At 41.5% G+C, this 16,847-nt stretch overlaps 1 protein-coding gene across 1 annotated transcript in view; it reads right to left on the minus strand.

Moving 5' to 3' along the window:
- Positions 1-16,847, minus strand: part of LOC131220901 (probable LRR receptor-like serine/threonine-protein kinase At1g56140) — a 57,088-nt gene that overhangs the window by 19,455 nt on the left and 20,786 nt on the right. The window contains exons 17-20 of the mRNA XM_058215814.1: positions 6,176-6,552; positions 1,795-1,991; positions 1,537-1,700; positions 867-985 (exon numbers count right to left, since the gene is read on the minus strand). Of these exons, the coding sequence (XP_058071797.1) occupies positions 867-985; positions 1,537-1,700; positions 1,795-1,991; positions 6,176-6,552 (857 nt within the window). The remainder of the gene's footprint in view (positions 1-866; positions 986-1,536; positions 1,701-1,794; positions 1,992-6,175; positions 6,553-16,847) is intronic.

Genomic DNA, 16,847 nt, shown 5'->3' on the forward strand with positions numbered 1-16,847 from the left:
TGATGTAGCGGCTCAAGACTAGCCACATAGTTTTTCCCTTCTTTTGTTGGACTTAGTTACTACTTTCTTTAATTTCGGATTTTAAGTACTTGGTTTGTATAAGACCTCTAGGCAACTACGTGGTGATGTTTGGATTTTGTTGCGGACCTTGCATAGTTTGTTTTACTTTGGTTGTGATGCCACTTGAGAATGTTAGTCAAGCTTGTTTAGAAAAGGGATTTCGTACTCGAATGCCAAACTCGGGCTACAAAATCTGGGGTGTTACATTTAGTCATCTAAGGGTTTTTTATGAGGTTGGGTAGGATTAGACATGTTTACTACTTTTAGGTAATTTTAACTATTTCAGGAAAGTTTCCTAGTTTGAGTCAGAGCAGGAGTCTAGGGCTTCTTTTGCTTAAATAAGGCTATCAAGTATGTTGAAGGCTGCACTTTTCATTCAATAATATCAATTTCATTTCTCTTTTTAGAGATTCACTCTGCTTGTGGATTCAAGGATTATTGACTAAGAGAAAACAGCGATCTTCTCCCATAATCCACGCATCCACTATGCCCGCTAACCTTTGTATGTTTGAGTGATGTATGCATGTGTTGTTGTCCATTATCACATTGTCAAGTGAGTGCATACTTAAATGCCTGTTTGGATATCCCCACAAATTGGAATTTGTTTCCATTTTCTCAACCCAAACCGAGTGAGATGAGAATGGTCTGGAATTACAAATCTATTCTTTTCTCACTTGAGATTTGGGCCAAGCCTGTTTGACTGACAAAAGTGGAAACTTCCAAACACACCCTTAGTTCTTAAATTGCCATTTCTTCTTCTTTTCTTTTCCTTTTTTTTTTTTTCCAGACCAAACACAAAGAAGTACCTTAAAAACAGGCCCAAATCCTCCCTCTCCCAATTTACTTGCCGGACTGAAGTTGTCTGTTGCAGTCCTTAGTTCAGAATAACTGAAAGTGTTTGCTATGGCAGCCATACCTAGAAACTCTGCAAATTGAAGTACAAAGGCAGGTTAGGATCATATTATCTACTTAAATACGATACAAAACTTAGGATCATATTATCTACTTAAATACGATACAAAACTTAGGATCATATTATCTACTTAAATACAACTCTCTCTCTCTCTCTCTCTCTCTCTCTCTCTCTCTCTCTCTCTCTCTCTCTCTCTCTCTCTCTCTCTCTCTCTCTCTCTCTCTCTCTCTCTCTCTCTCTCTCTCTCTCTCTCTCTCTCTCTCTCTCTCTCCCTCCCTCCCTCCCTCCCTCCCTCCCATGACCTCAGTCCTGAATTACAAGACTAAAATCCATTCCTATTGAGTTACAAGTATCATAATAGTTCATTTCAATAAAACAGAAAATGTCCAAGCATGGCTAGTCTCAAGACTGCAGCAATTGCAACCATTTCAAGTTGGAATGCATGGAATTGCAATTACAGTATCGCCCCAACTTTGGTCATTCCTCAGCAATTATTTGAATAAATCGCAATCCAGTTCAGTTGAGCATCCAAATGCACCCTAATTTAGCAATATTCATATTACCTTCATCTTCATTGATGCCCCTTCTCCTTCGTCTCCAGATAAAAACTACAAAAATGGATATAAAGCACAGAGCACCAACAACAACTACAATCCCGACGATCAAACCAGTCTTGTTTTTCTTTTCTGAACCTGGCGGACGGTTACTAACGGTTGGTGTGAAGTCGTAAAAAAAGGCCAGATATTCATCCATCAGTATTGAACAGCTAGAAGCTTTCAGAATTTAGTTCTAATGTATATTCAGTCCTGGATATATTACCTGGAGTGACACTGATGGCTGAAACAGATGGCCCATAAGTACCTTGAACAGGTATACAGCATGTCCCTTTCCCAGCCCAAAAGAGATGGATTTCAAGGAAATTCTCGGTGACATTAGCCTGGAAAGTCCTCCTAACGGCACTCTTAGAGACCCCACCTGCCGCTTTTTTTATATCAAAATCTTTCAATTGAAGATTTCCCTGGAGAAGCGATTACTAGAGTTTCAAAACTAGTAGAGATAATTGTTATATCAAATTCACAAACTATATTATCAGAAATACATATCCCTCCCAAAGATCAAGTGTGTGTGTGTGTGTGTGTGTGTGTGTGTGTGTGTGTGTGTGTGTGTGTATTCATGGGAACCAATTTCAAAGTTCAAGATGACCCTTATCATGACTGTACTATCAATGTTCTATGGAATGTCAGTTTCTTTAGCCCCCTTAACTATCCCAGGCCTAAATTTTAATAAGATGTTTGATGGCGATATACATAATTGCATTTGGATGCACTCATATATGGAATTGGCAATTAAACAAGATTGTATTTATGATGGATTAGGCTCCAAATTGCAAGTTCGCTACTTGTAAGTTAGACTCAAAAGAGACCTGACTCCGATTTGAGGGCCACTCTCTTCATTACAGGATCTAGAAATCATTACTGGTATTATTTTCATGCCTACATAGCTAAACCGAATGTTTGCAAATCAAATCACTTGTGATCATAGTTGATTTGCGATTTGAACCAAATCTTAAGTAGAATTATTTGAATTCCATCTTGAATCTCTTTTAGCTAGATGAATCCTATAATTCTATGATTTGAATGCTATGATTTATGATTCAAATTACACTTGTTCTACTCTATTTTAAGCTTTACTTGGTGTGGCATAAAAAATTTAGCAAGTTCAATCCATGCTAACCATTCTTGGCCAGCACAGAACGATCAGCATCTCCAAGCCAGCGCAGGTTCATGTCATGTGCTAAGGTTGACGCAAGATCATCATTGACACAATCTTCGCTAACGACCTGGCCAGCGCAAGTTCATAGTTCTTACTCCCCACTCACTGTCCAACGATAGCAGGAGGTGTCATTAAGTAATCTTCATGAAGATAAAGCTCACTCTGTGCTTACATGCTCCAAGGCAGCGTGGGACCATGCCTTTGTGCTACAGGCCAACATGGCACCATCACCTTCAACAGAAGTTGACTTTGTGCTAATGGCCAACGTCAGTGTGGACCAATGTATTGGACCTAAAGCATGCCATCAGAATGCACTCCGAATCATCCAATGGAAGCACGACACGTGTATATAACCACCCAATAAACATGTACACGTGAAATAACTGTGTAACCACCTCGTGGGTGGGAAATAATCGTCTCCCATCACTATAAATGCCCCTTTGGGCCTTCATTCCAACAACTCATACCATTTTAATTCCAAAAATTGCTTAAGAGCTCTCCGGATCCTTTGCAAAGCACTTCTCTTCCTTCTCTCCATGATGTCACTCAGGACAAGGTGAGAACGAGAGTCCAAGAACTAATCCCTTTGAAATGTGGCTTTGCACTAGCCTTTGGATCCCCAAAATGGCTATGTACCAACTGTATGAGTGCTAGCAGCCTGGTCTCATACTGATTGTCTGAGAGACATTAGGCCCAGCTGATTGTTCATGGCTCTGGAGGTAGCTTCGCACTAACTATCCAGATCTCCAACTAGTGTCCTCATGCTGACTGTTCAAATTGGTGAAGCGAAATCCCCGGTGGTCTCTCTAGATGTCACGACAATAAGCATTGACCCCTGGTTTTTCTAGCAGAATGGCCCTGTGTTGTTTTTATCTGAGGTCTCTTGAACACCTCAAGGCAACGCCCGCATGCTGTCAGAACTTCTTCTTGGAAATACATATCATGAATGCTAAGGCTATTTGAGTCCTAGAAGCACCATAATGTTCCTCCAAACAATTATCTTAACACTCAGAAGATGAATGACCATAGGGTAGGACTTTAAGCATCATCTACATTACTTTATACCACATACCAAAATAGTTCTCTTTGGTTTTACCTTTCAATAGAGGATTTCCCCTCAGGGGATATGAGTAAGGGCTTGTGCCAAACTACAACGTGGAATATACTTTGTTTATGGATCAATGAAAGCCTCCTGACAGGACATATTTGAGCGCATATCTTTGCAATGAAGTTAATAATCGAAATAATATTAAACGTGGTCGAACAATAGACATTTTGCAATGAATACTAATCTTTCATTTTATGTTTTTAAAGTGGTGGGGGCTTTGAGAATCGTTTAGAAAAGGTCAATTATTTTATTTTGTTCTTTATAAGATATTAAATGATAGATATTCTCTTCAACGTTAAACTGTGGAGCTTTTTCCTATGATTTCTTACTTCTTAATTGGTCTAGACACCAAATTGATCTATGACTTACCTGGAATGTTGTTATGGATGGTTGCAATTTTGTTGACTGATATGTATTGTAGTAATGATGGTTAGAAATCAATATATATTTTTTCGTCGGTCTACATAATTAAAGTTCTCCTTTTCCAACGTAATTCTACACTTAAGAAAGGTAAAGAGAACATAAATTATTCAAGGATTTTTGCATGTTTATTAAGGTAAATTTCTTAAATGCTAGATGAGTTTTAAAATTTTTCTTTACTTGCATATATTTTTATTTTCTAAGAAAATCAGAAAAGAAATCTCAAGATTTAAGATATGATTCAAACACTATGACAATTTCCAATACAATAATGATTTTGACAATAGTAAATTTTCCTTATATATAATTTTATTTTCTCAGAAAATCAGAAAAGAAATCTCATGATTTACAATATGATTTGTGGTATATGATTCAAACCCCAGTACAATTTCCAAGATGATAATGATTTTGACAACATAATTTGTGATATAAATGCAGCTAGGAAAGAAACACATTTGTGGATTTTTTTACCATCCATTTTAAACTACATGCATTCTAAGCTTTCAACTCAATAAATTACAAGTAATCACGATGAACATGATGCTTTGACCAAAGACATCAATCAATCAATACTTTTGATCATCGTGTTGACTTTCTTGTATAAAACAAGGAGAAATGTGAAGGCTACCTGAAAGAGTAGGCTACTCCAATCTTACTCTGTCCACATTTGTGCTAGATGATCTGAGCCATTAATCAAGTGTTGCATTGGTGTGTCATAAGGACCCATGGTGCTTCACTCATGAGTGGCCTTAAAAGCTCTCAGAACCAAAAGTTTAGTATATAGGGATAAAGAGTTGCTAAAAAATAATGTCGTTTTCAATTGTTCACAGACAGTGGTTGACCAATAATTTCTGAAAATTTTGCAAAGAATATCTAACTGATAGGGAAAGAGAGAAATAAGGGAGCGTTTGGATGCACCGTCGAATTAAATTGCAATTGTTCGTTAATAAAATCCAAATAACCAAATTGAACTTTCCTTGGCATTCATGTTGAGGGTCTAGAGAGAAATGTTACTACAATTTGGGCTACTTCTTAACCATTGTTGTACGGGACGGCTTGGATTTTGCTCAGTGCAGAGCTCTATCGGTTTGACCAATAGAGTGTGGGTTCTCTCCGATGGAGCAAGAAGCAGGACACTGTCAGTCCAACTAATAGGGGGTCAGTCTGACCGACAACTTGCAATAGGGTTGTGTCGATCCGACCAACAGCATGTGATAGGGTCGTGTCGGTTCGAGTCGGTCCAACCAATAGTGTGTTGTTAGTCCGACCGACAGTGCACCGGTGTGACTAACCGACTCTAATTTAGTTAGACGGTTTTGCAGAAATCAGGGTATTTAAGCCTAATAGCAATTATAACTTAAAAATTACGAGTGATTTCTCTCTAAGGGCAAGGGTTTCGTGAGGTGAGAGGGTTTTCTACACTTGTAAGGGCTTGGGAAGGGATTTTCTCAAGGGGCTAGGGTTTTCCTAGGTGCACATCGCTAGGGGAGATCGGGTGATCCTGTAATCGGAGAAGGTGAGTGGTGTAAACTCTAAAGATTTTGATTAGAGTGGAAAGGTATGTCGCTTTGGGCTGTGGTTTTTTTCTGCAAGGATTTTCCACATAAAATGTCGTGTTCTGTGTTTGCTTGCTTGATTGTTTGGTTATTCTCATTATTGTGATTGTTCTATCTTGATTGAGTGTGCTTCCGCAAAGCACACGTATTGATGGTGGTATTAGATCCAAATTTCTAATACCTAAGGTTGATTCGGGTTTGTTGAGGGCTCGAAATTTCAACAACTATTTATACTAGGAAACATCATTAGCTCTTTTTCATTAACTCTTGATTAGTCCGAGCATTCACAATTCAATGTGCATCCAAAGCAAAGTTAGGAAACAGATCCTACTATAAAGTACACACCTGGGCATAAATGTCAAATACACGCCTTCCAACACTCTCCCAAGTAGTTGAATCTTCGATAGCTATCTCAGCGAATTGCAGAGTTATGTTGTACTGGCCGTTCTCAAGCCCGAGTCCATAGTACCTTAGCGATCCTGGTGATATCCTTGATGTTTTGAAGAGCTCTGAGTCCGAAGTATTTAGAAATTGCCAAGAAGAGCTTGAGATGTACGAGGCATTGTTGTTACCAGCAAACAACCCAGTGTTGCTGACAGCCCACCTGGTCTCGTCAGTTACATAATACATTGCTGTGCGGAGAACCTCATCATCATTCTCATACACCATTCCATTAGAAGAGGTCATCCCTCTACCGCCGCAGTTGATTGCAAATGAAGAATCTGTAAACCAATAAAACAGAAACATCAATCAAAGCCCACAGTAATATGAGTATGGTTAAATGAGCGTCAGAAGTAGACACTACTATAGTGTTTGATTTTATTCTATTTTTTGAACGATACTGCAAAAGTGTCTGATTCATCCAACCTAACCTTAAGGAATTTAATACAAGGTTTGTCAGCAGGTTATATAGCCTTTTTAGAAATTTAATTTAATTTTTGTTACAGAGGCTTGTTGATCCCACATACATCTATAAGGTGGCCCCCCATTGGCACACAAATATGAGATCCAAGCTGTCCATCAGGTGTGTCACACCATATAAATGCCCTAACCAAAAATCCAGGCTGGTTCTGTTAAACAGGCCAAATGCCTTGCCTTGTATAGCTGATTCTATAGATAGACAATGTATAAATAGGAGATTTTGTATTTATCATTTTACCTTGTATAGTCGTTGTAGAACTCAATAAATTCAACCCTTCAGGGTTGTCTCAAATACAGAAAAAGCAAAGGAGAATCATTTTCCTCAAAGCCTTCATTGTTTTGCCTTGTTTACATGATATCAGAGCAATACCGATCCTAATCCGGCATCTTCTTCATCACCGGCACCACCGTCTGTCAGATCCGGCACTCCCCTGTCAGATCTGGCTCCTCCTCTGTCAGATCTGGCCCTCACGAAGCTCGTCCGATCGTCCTCAGGCTACGCACGTCTTGCTTCCGTTGCGTCTGGCCCTGCATCTGGCCCTGCGCACGCCCCTGCTTCACGTCCGATCATCCTCAATCTCTGTCCGACCTCTGTCCGACTATTCCCAGGCCCGTCCAATCACACCCCTGTTGTCCGATCACGCCCTGCTGTCCGATCACGTGCGCGCGCGTCCTGTCACGTCCAATCACGCCCTGCTGTCCTGTCCGATCACGTCCTCTGCCTCATCTGATCACCCTCTACTGCGCACGACCTACTACACAAGTCCCTGCCTCATCCGATCACCCTCTGCGCACGCTCCTGCCTCATCCGATCACCCTCTGCGCACGCTCCTGCCTCTGTACTGCGCACAATCCCTGCCTCTGGTGTTGTTATTGTTCTGTCTCTGTCCCAACAACCGGCTCTCCTGCTGCAAGGTAATTCTTCCTTGGCGTGGTTTATCTCACTTCCAACCTATGGAGTTTCGATAGCACCAACTACAATCTATGGGCCATCCACTTTCAGAGTTTTCTCAAGGGTCATGGTTTGTGGGGATTAATGGATAGATCTGTACCATCCCCGCTTCCACCGATGCCGACAAAATGGTTGATTGGGAAATGAAAAATGGACGGATTATTACCTGGATTTTTTATTTGGTCGATCGAACAATAGTTGTTGGCCTCACGCCACATCGCACTGTTAAGGCTATGTGGGATCATCTCCAGACAATATATCAACAGAGTAATGCGGCTCGGTTATATCGCCTGGAACAAGATCTGGTTCACCTTACTCATGGTGACAAAAGTATTCAAACTTTCTACTTTACAATGGTTACAATTTGGACAGAGATGGCTATGATGGATCCAGAATTCCCAAATGACTTTAAAATATTCCACACAATGCGCGAGAGTGCGCAAGTTAGACAGTTTCTTATGAAACTGCGTCCGGAATTTGAGCATTGCAGGGCTGCTCTTCTGAACCGTAGCCCCACTCCTTCAATGAATTCGGTTATTAATGATTTATTAGTCGAAGAACAATGACTACAGGTCCTCTCTCAGAGGATATCTCAGGGACCATCTGACCTGCCACTTACTGTATCCACATCTGCACCAAACCGTGGTTCCACTACTTTGATTTGTTGTGGCTATAACAAAGTAGGACATGTTGTCGCTCAGTGCAAAGATTGGTGCGCGTATTGTCGAAGGACTGGTCATGGTATTCAGGACTATCGTTCACGTGCCTACGCATCCTCATTCGGCCGTGGACGTGGTGGTTGAAGTCGTGGCCGTAGTCGTGCTCTTTCTGCTACTTCTGCGACTACTTCTTCTAAGCCTTCTGTTAGTGATATTGCATCCACTGGTTCTGTTGAAGGTCTTTCCTCACCTTTGACTCCTATGATGCTCTAGTAGATCGTGCAGGCACGTTCTGCAGCCGGTATGTCAGGTATCACCTCATCTTCTCCATGGTTCTTCGATTCCGGTGCTTTAAATCATATGACTGGTGATGTATCACATCTCTACAATTCACTGGCAATCAGGTTATTTCTACTGCAGATGGCACTAAACTACCCATACAGTCTGTTGGTTCCTTAACTTTCTCTCCTTCTGACCATCGCCAGTTTACACTTCGTGATGTGTTTCATATCCCTAAACTCTTCTCAAATTTAATTTCTGTTGGTCAACTTACATCTAATAACTGTTTGGTCATCTCTCTTCCAAATTGTTGTTTTGTGCATGATCTAGCAACAAGGAAGGTACTTGGGAAGGGTAGGCGATATGGATGTTTGTACGTGCTGGACTTTCACCCATCTATTACTCCAGCTTGTTGTTTCTTCTCTCCTTCTTCCTCGGATATTTGTTCGGCAAATAAAATGTGGAAACTCTAGCACTTTCGCCTAGGTCATCCACATTCTGATCTTTTGATTCAGCTCTTTTCTTCTGGCATGTTAGGGAATATTTATCTTAATAAAAGTGATTTGGATTATTCTTGTTCTTCCTGCTGCCTTTCAAAAAGTAAGTGTATTCTCTTTCCTCTAAGTACTACAAAATCATCATCTATGTTTGAATAGGTGTATACGGATGTCTGGGGTTCTTCACTAATTATGTTGCTCTCTGGACTACGATATTATGTTATATTCATTGATGATTTCACCCGTTACACCTAGATTTACTTTTTGCACTCTAAGTCACGGGTGTTTAAAAAATTCAAAATATTTCATTCTATGGTAGACACTCAATTTCGAGTAAAAATTCAAACTCTCCGCTCTGACTCAAGGGGAGAGTGTCTCTCCACCAATTTTCGTACATATCTTCAGGGTCATGGGATTACTCATCAAACCACCTGTTCTGATACTCCACAACAGAATGGGGTGATTGAACGCAAAAATCATCATATTGTTGAAACTGCCAATACCTTAATGACAGCTATGAGTGTTCCTCATTTCTTCTAGGCGGAAGCTATGATACATTCAGTCTACTGGATTAATCGGTTGCCAAATACAGTTCTGAATAGTAAATCTCTCTACTTTGTTCTCACCGGTTCTCTTCCTACATATTCCACATTTCGTGTTTTTGGTTGTGTATGTTATGTTCATCTGACATCCCATGAACGTAACAAACTTTCCCCAAAATCAGTAAAATGTATGTATTTGGGATTTGGAGAAACTCAGAAGGGTTTTTGTTGCTATGACCCGGTCTCACGTCATGTACGGGTATCACAACATGTTGTTTTTCTTAAGCATATTGCCTTTCATTCATCTGGTCCTCCTTCGCCCACACCAAACTCTCCTGGTCTTACTATTTTTCCTGATATTCTGGTTGCATCGAGTCCACCTTCTTGTCCATTGCAGGTTTATTCACAATGACCATGTACAGATCCATCACCTACTACTCTCCCTACTGTACCTGTAGCCGATCCAGATCCTATCACGGTACGTCGTTCCACTCGTGAACATCGACAGCCTGATCGCCTGATATACTCTATGTCAGCCATGAATACTACCCTGGATACTGTATTTATTCCTACTTCCTATCATCAGGCAGCCAGTCATGATTGTTGGAAGAAGGCTATGGCAGAAGAACTTGCAGCATTGGATGATAACCATACGTGGGACATTGTTACTCGACCTCCTGACCACCAATTAATTGGCAGTAAATGGATTTATTCTGTGAAGCTCAAGTCTGACGGATCATTGGATCGATACAAAGCTCGGCTTGTCGCTCAGGGATACAAACAGGAACACGGAATTGATTATGATGAGACATTCGCTCCTGTGGTCAAGATGAAAACTGTTCGCACTCTTCTGGCAATTTCATCAGTTCGCTCTTGGCCTCTCACTCAAATGGACGAGAAAAATGCTTTTCTTCATGGAGACCTCCAAAAAACAATATATTTAAAACCTCCTCCTGGTTCTTTAATCCCTGCCGATAAAGTCCGTTGCCTGAAGAAAGCTCTATAAGGTCTCAAACAGGCCCCTCGGGCATGGTTCCAACATTTTCATGATGTTGTTATAGGCAGTGTTCGAAATATCGATAATATCGGCCGATATTATCAGTATCGCACCACTGCGAGACGATACACCCCCGATAACCACCGGAAGATACCAAAAAATTCAAAATCCCAATATCGACCGATATATCGTCGATATCGCACGATATATCGACAATATGGCGAGATTTCCTCTCTATTATCGTCGGAGAAAAATGCACGGACAGAAAATCGGATCCGGCTTGTGGAGAATTAAAAAAAAAAAAATTGAATTAGAAAAAAAAGAAAAAGAAATCGGAGCGTACCTGGCTGGAGGTGGGCCACTCGACAGGTAAGTAGGATTTTCTGCAAATTTTCTTCAACTTCCCCCTTTCTTGAAGATTCCGGCGAGGAATCAGGCCGTCATCGACATTTCCGGGTCATAGGAGAGAAATCTATCGACGTCCGAAGAAATCCAAGCGAAATCCGGAGAAATCCTCTCCCAAATGTCGAGAAATCATCGTGAGATATGAAATTTCCTGGATTTGGGCGAGATTTTAGGGTTCCGGAAGGCCGGAACCCTCGCTGCGTCGAAAAACAAGGGCGTCCGAGCCCTCTTTTAGTGATTTTGGGTTGGGTGGTGTACCGTACACCACCGAGTGTTGACGTCATCAAGTGTTGTGGGTCCCATCATAAGGCATGCGTTATATCCAAACCGTTCTTCCATTTGGCGAGCTCGTTGTAAGGCTTGAGCCGAAAAATAAGACAGATCCAAAGAACAAGTGGACCACACCCCAAACAACAGACAATAGTGGGAGATTGAACGTCTACCATTGAAACCCTTTTGAGGTCAGAGAAGTTTTGGATAAATATGATATTTATTTTTCCTCTTCATCTAGCTCTGTGTGACCTCGTGAACAGATTGGATGGAAAATAAAAGTCACGGTGGGCCCTACGAATGTTTTAACAGTGAGAATCACTGTCCCACTGCTATTTGTGGTGTGGTCCACTTGAGCTTTGGATATTAATTATTTTTTGGCTCATGATCTAAAATAATCTCTCCAAATGGTTGAACGGTGTGGATATAATAAATATATTAGTGTGGGGCCATATAACATTAAATCTAATCCAAAAGGAAGCGGATTGGCTGGTGTACCACACGAGGACGCGGATTGTGTACTACCCCCGCCCGTCCCTAGCTCCGAACGGGCAGGTCTGTGGTCGGGCCCACCGTGATGTATCTGTACATCCAAACCGTCAATCCCTTTTCTCATATTATTTTAAGGTATGAGTACGAAAATGAGGCATATCCAACGCTCAAGTGGACCACACCAAATAATAAGCTTGGTTGCATCAAAATGCACTAAGCATTAAATGTCAGTGGGATTAAATGCAAGAGTCATTTTGTAGGGCCCACCATAACGTTTATTTTCCATCCAATCTGTTCATAAAGTCACAAAGACATGAATTAAGAGGAAAAACAAATTTTATATTGATCCAAAAATTCCGTGAACCCCTAAAGGGTTTCAATGGCAGACGTTTAATCCCCCCATTACTTTTTTCAGTGTGGTCCACTTGATCGTTAGATCTATCTTATTTTTCATCTCAAGTGGACTATACTCAAGGAAACAATGGTGGTTGAACACAGTGCATTAAAAACTTTTTAGGGTGCACCTTGATTTTCCCTATATTTTATTAGGCACTTAATTTATTGATAACTTCACGTAAGTTTGAATGAAGAGAAAAAACAATTATTAGCTTGATCTAACCTTTTATGGCCCACTAATGGTCAATCATCATTGTTTCCTATGGTACGGTCCACTTGATTATTGGATCTGCTTCATTTTTTTTTTGAATAATGTCCTAAAATGATATGAAAAAATGGATGGATGCGGTGGATATTGAATATAGTTGTCATAGTTCAATCGCACAGCGCATATCTTAGTACAATATACAAAGGAAACCTATTATGACCATTTCTTTTTTCAGATTTTATGATTTAAAAGTGTGTATTAAGGTCTTTTAAAATAATCCCTTAAGTTTCATTGAAAAAATCAACAATTATCTTAATGTTTCCCCATGTTTCCCAAAAGTGCGATAAATTATGCGATACAAACGATACATCCAATGCGATAACCGATACGTATCTGTATCCCAAGGGTGCGATACATTGTGCGATACCGATATTTCGAACACTGGTTATAGGAGCTGCCTTTACTCAAAGTGGTCATGATCCATCTTTATTCTTACACACCTCTGAGCATGGAATCGTCATTGTTCTCGTTTATGTTAATGATGTTAGACAGACTGAAATATGCCTTGTATAGCTAGCATACCTTGTATAGTTGGTTTCCATAGGTAGAGGATTCTGATTTTATTTTTTTCCTTGTATAGATGTTGTAATCTCTATATATTCAACCCCTTTGGATTGTCTCATATACACAAAAGCTTTCAGCTCCTCTCGGTTTTCATGGTATCAGAGCTTCACTGATCCAAATCCGGCACCACATGTTAGATCCGACTACCCCTACGTCGTCCGGCCACCCCTGCTGCGTCGTCCTACCATCCCTCTACTCGTCCAGCGCCCTCTGTTGCTCATCCCTCGCCCCCTGTTGCAGATCCGACCACCCCCTACTCGTCCGACCGCCTCCTGTTGCAAATCCGACCACTCCTTGCTCGTCCGACCGCCCCCTATTGCAGATCCGACCACTCCCTGCTCGTCCGACCGTCCCCTGTTGAAGATCCGACCACCCCTTGCTCGTCCGACCAACCCTTCTCGTCCGATCGCCCCTCTGCTCGTCCAGCGTCGCCCCTCTGCTCGTCCAGCGTCGCCCGGTCACCTCTATTGCTCGTTCTCTTCGAGTTCCAGCAACCCCATCCAGATCTGTTGCTCCCATCCAGATCTGTTGAAGATCTGTTGAAAATCTGTTGCTGTTGCTCCCATCCAGATCTGTTGTTGTTGCTGCTGCGTCGCCAGATCTCGATTATCCCGATCCAATGCCAGATCTCGCTTATCCAGATCCAGATCCACTATTACTGTTGCGATTTCGCTAGATCCAGATCTACATTTTCCAGATCCAGAGCTCTTATTGTTGTTCCTATTCCGCCAGATCCAAATACTGCTACCCCTTGGGTATCTCCTGCTGTACAGTACACCTAAAACACTCTTCTGCTGCAACTCTTTGCGTGCATTATATTAATTCCAATCAATGGAAAAGAACTCATCACGTACAGAGGCCCCAAGGTGTAGTTTTGATGGTACCAACTATTCGTTATGGGCCATCCATTTTCAAAACTTCCTCAAGGGTCATGGTTTATGGGGACTAATTGATAGATCTGTTACTATTCCCACTTCCACGGATGCCGATAAATTGGCTGATTGGGAAATGAACAATGGACGGATTATTACCTGGATTCTCGATTCGGTCGATCGGTCCATTGTTGTCGGCCTCACACCTCATTGCACGGCTAAGGCAATGTGGGAGCATCTTCAGACAATTTATCAACAAAGTAATGCGGCCCGGTCATATCGTCTGGAATAGGATCTCGTTAACCTTACTCAGGGTGACGACAGTATTCAATCATTTTACTCTAAAATTGTCACAATTTGGACTGATATGGCCTTGATGGATCCAATATTTCCTAATGACTTTAGGATTTTCCAAACTATGCGCGAGAGTGCGCAAGTTCGCCAATTTTTTATAAAACTGCGTCCGGAATTCGAGCATTATCGGGCTGCTCTCTTGAACCGTAGCCCTACTCCTTCATTAAATTCGGTTATTAATGATCTATTGGCTGAGGAACAACGACTGAAAGTTCTATCACTTCCTTCCTCGACTCCGGGATCATCTGATATGGTACTTGCTGTGTCCACCACTACACCAACACGTGGCTCCTCTCCTTTAACTTGTCGCACTACAACAAGGTGGGTCATGTTGTCGCTCAATGCAAAGAATGATGCACTTATTGTCGACGAACTGGTCATGGTATTCAAGACTGCCGTACACGTGCATATGCATCTTCTTCCGGCCGTGGACGTGGTGGTCGTGGTCGTGCTCTTTCTGCTACTGCTGCCACTATTTCTTCCGAGCCGACTATTAGTGATTCTACATCTATTGTTTCTACTGAAGGTCTTTCATCTCCGTTGACTCTTGCGATGCTCCAGCAAATCGTTCAGGCCCTTTTTGCGACCGGTATGTCAGTATATCCCCATCTTTTACATGGTTCTTCGATTTGGGTGCTTCCAATCATATGACCGGTGCTGTATCCCATCTTCGTGACATTCGTCCCTACACCGGCAATCAAGCTATTTCTACTGCGGATGGCACTGGACTACCTATTCAGTCTGTTGGATCATTGACTTTCTCTCCTTCTGCTCATCGCAAGTTCACCCTTCGTGATGTGTTTCATGTCCCTAACCTCTCCTCCAATTTAATTTCAGTTGGTCAACTCACATCCAATAACTGCCTAGTCATATTTCTTCCCAACTATTGTTTTGTGCAGGATCTGGCGACGGGGAAGGTACGTGAGAGGGGTAGGCGGCATGGTCGTCTGTACGTGCTGGATTTTGATCCATCTGTCACTCCGGCTCATTGTTTCTTTTCTCCTTCTTCATCAGATATTTCTTCGGCAAATAAATTATGGAAACTATGGCAATTTCGCCTGGGTAATCCACATTCCGATCGGTTACTTCAGTTAATTTCGTCTGGCATGTTAGGGAATATTTCTCTTGGTAAAAATGATTTGGATTATTCTTGTTCTTCCTATTGTCTTTCAAAAAGTAAGTGTGTTCCATTTTCCCTAAGTACTACAAAATCATCTTCTATGTTTGAACTTGTGCATACGGATGTCTGGGGTCCTTCACCAATTATGTCTCTCTCTAGGTTACGATACTATGTTATATTCATTGATGATTTCACACGTTACACTTAGATTTACTTTCTACAATCGAAGTCACAGGTTTTTGAAAAATTCAAGTTATTTCATTTTATGGTGGAGACTCAATTTCGGGTTTTAGTTCAAACTCTCCGCTCTGACTCGGGGGGGGGGGGGTATCTCTCAATTGATTTTCGTATATTTCTTCAAGGGCATGGGATTATTCATCAAATCACCTGTTCTGATACTCCTCAACAGAACGGGGTAGCTGAAAGAAAAAATCGTTATATTGTTGAAACTGTCATCACCCTGATGACAGCTATGAGTGTTCCTCGTTCTTTATGGGCAGAAGCAATGTTACATTCCGTCTACTTGATTAACCGAATGCCAACCAAAGTTCTGAACAGTAAATCTCCTTACTCTGTTCTCACCGGCTTACCTCCTGCATATTCCACATTTCGTGTTTTTGGTTGTATCTGTTATGTTCACCTGGCTTCACGTGAACGTAACAAACTATCTCCAAAATCAGTCAAATGTATGTACTTGGGATTTGGGGAAACTCAGAAGGGTTTTCGATGTTATGATCCGATTTCTCGTCATGTTCAGGTTTCACGACATGTTTTTCTTAAACACATTGCTTTTCATTCATCTCTTCCTCCTCCGCACACTTCAAACTCTCCTGGTCTGTCTTTCCAAAAATTCCGTTTGCCTCAAGTACTCTCCCTCGTCCGTTGCAGGTTTACTCACGTCGACCACGTACAGATCCACCACCTATTACTCAACCTGAACCTACTGTACCTGTTGCAGATCCCGAACTCACCTCGATACGTCGTTCCGCTCGTGAACATCGAGCAGCTGATCGGTTGATATGCTCTATGTCTGCCATGAATGCTACTCTGGATACTGTTTCTATTCCTACTTCATACTCTCAGGCAGCCACTCATGATTATTGGAAGAAGGCTATGGCAGAAGAACTTGCAGCATTGGATGATAATCATACGTGGGACATTGTCACTCGACCTGCTGACCAACAGCTAATTGGTAGCAAATGGATTTATTCTGTCAAGCTCAAGTCTGATGGATCATTAGATCGATACAAGGCTCGACTTGTTGCTCAGGGATACAAATAGGAATACGGAATTGATTATGATGAGACTTTCGCTCCCGTGGCTAAGATGAAAACTGTTCGTACTCTTCTAGCTATATCTTCTGTTCGCTCATGGCCACTCGCTCATATGGATGTGAAAAATGTCTTTCTTCATAAAGATCTCCAAGAAA

This window comes from Magnolia sinica, chromosome 12 (genome assembly GCF_029962835.1).
Source record: "Magnolia sinica isolate HGM2019 chromosome 12, MsV1, whole genome shotgun sequence".
Lineage (NCBI taxonomy): Eukaryota > Viridiplantae > Streptophyta > Magnoliopsida > Magnoliales > Magnoliaceae > Magnolia > Magnolia sinica.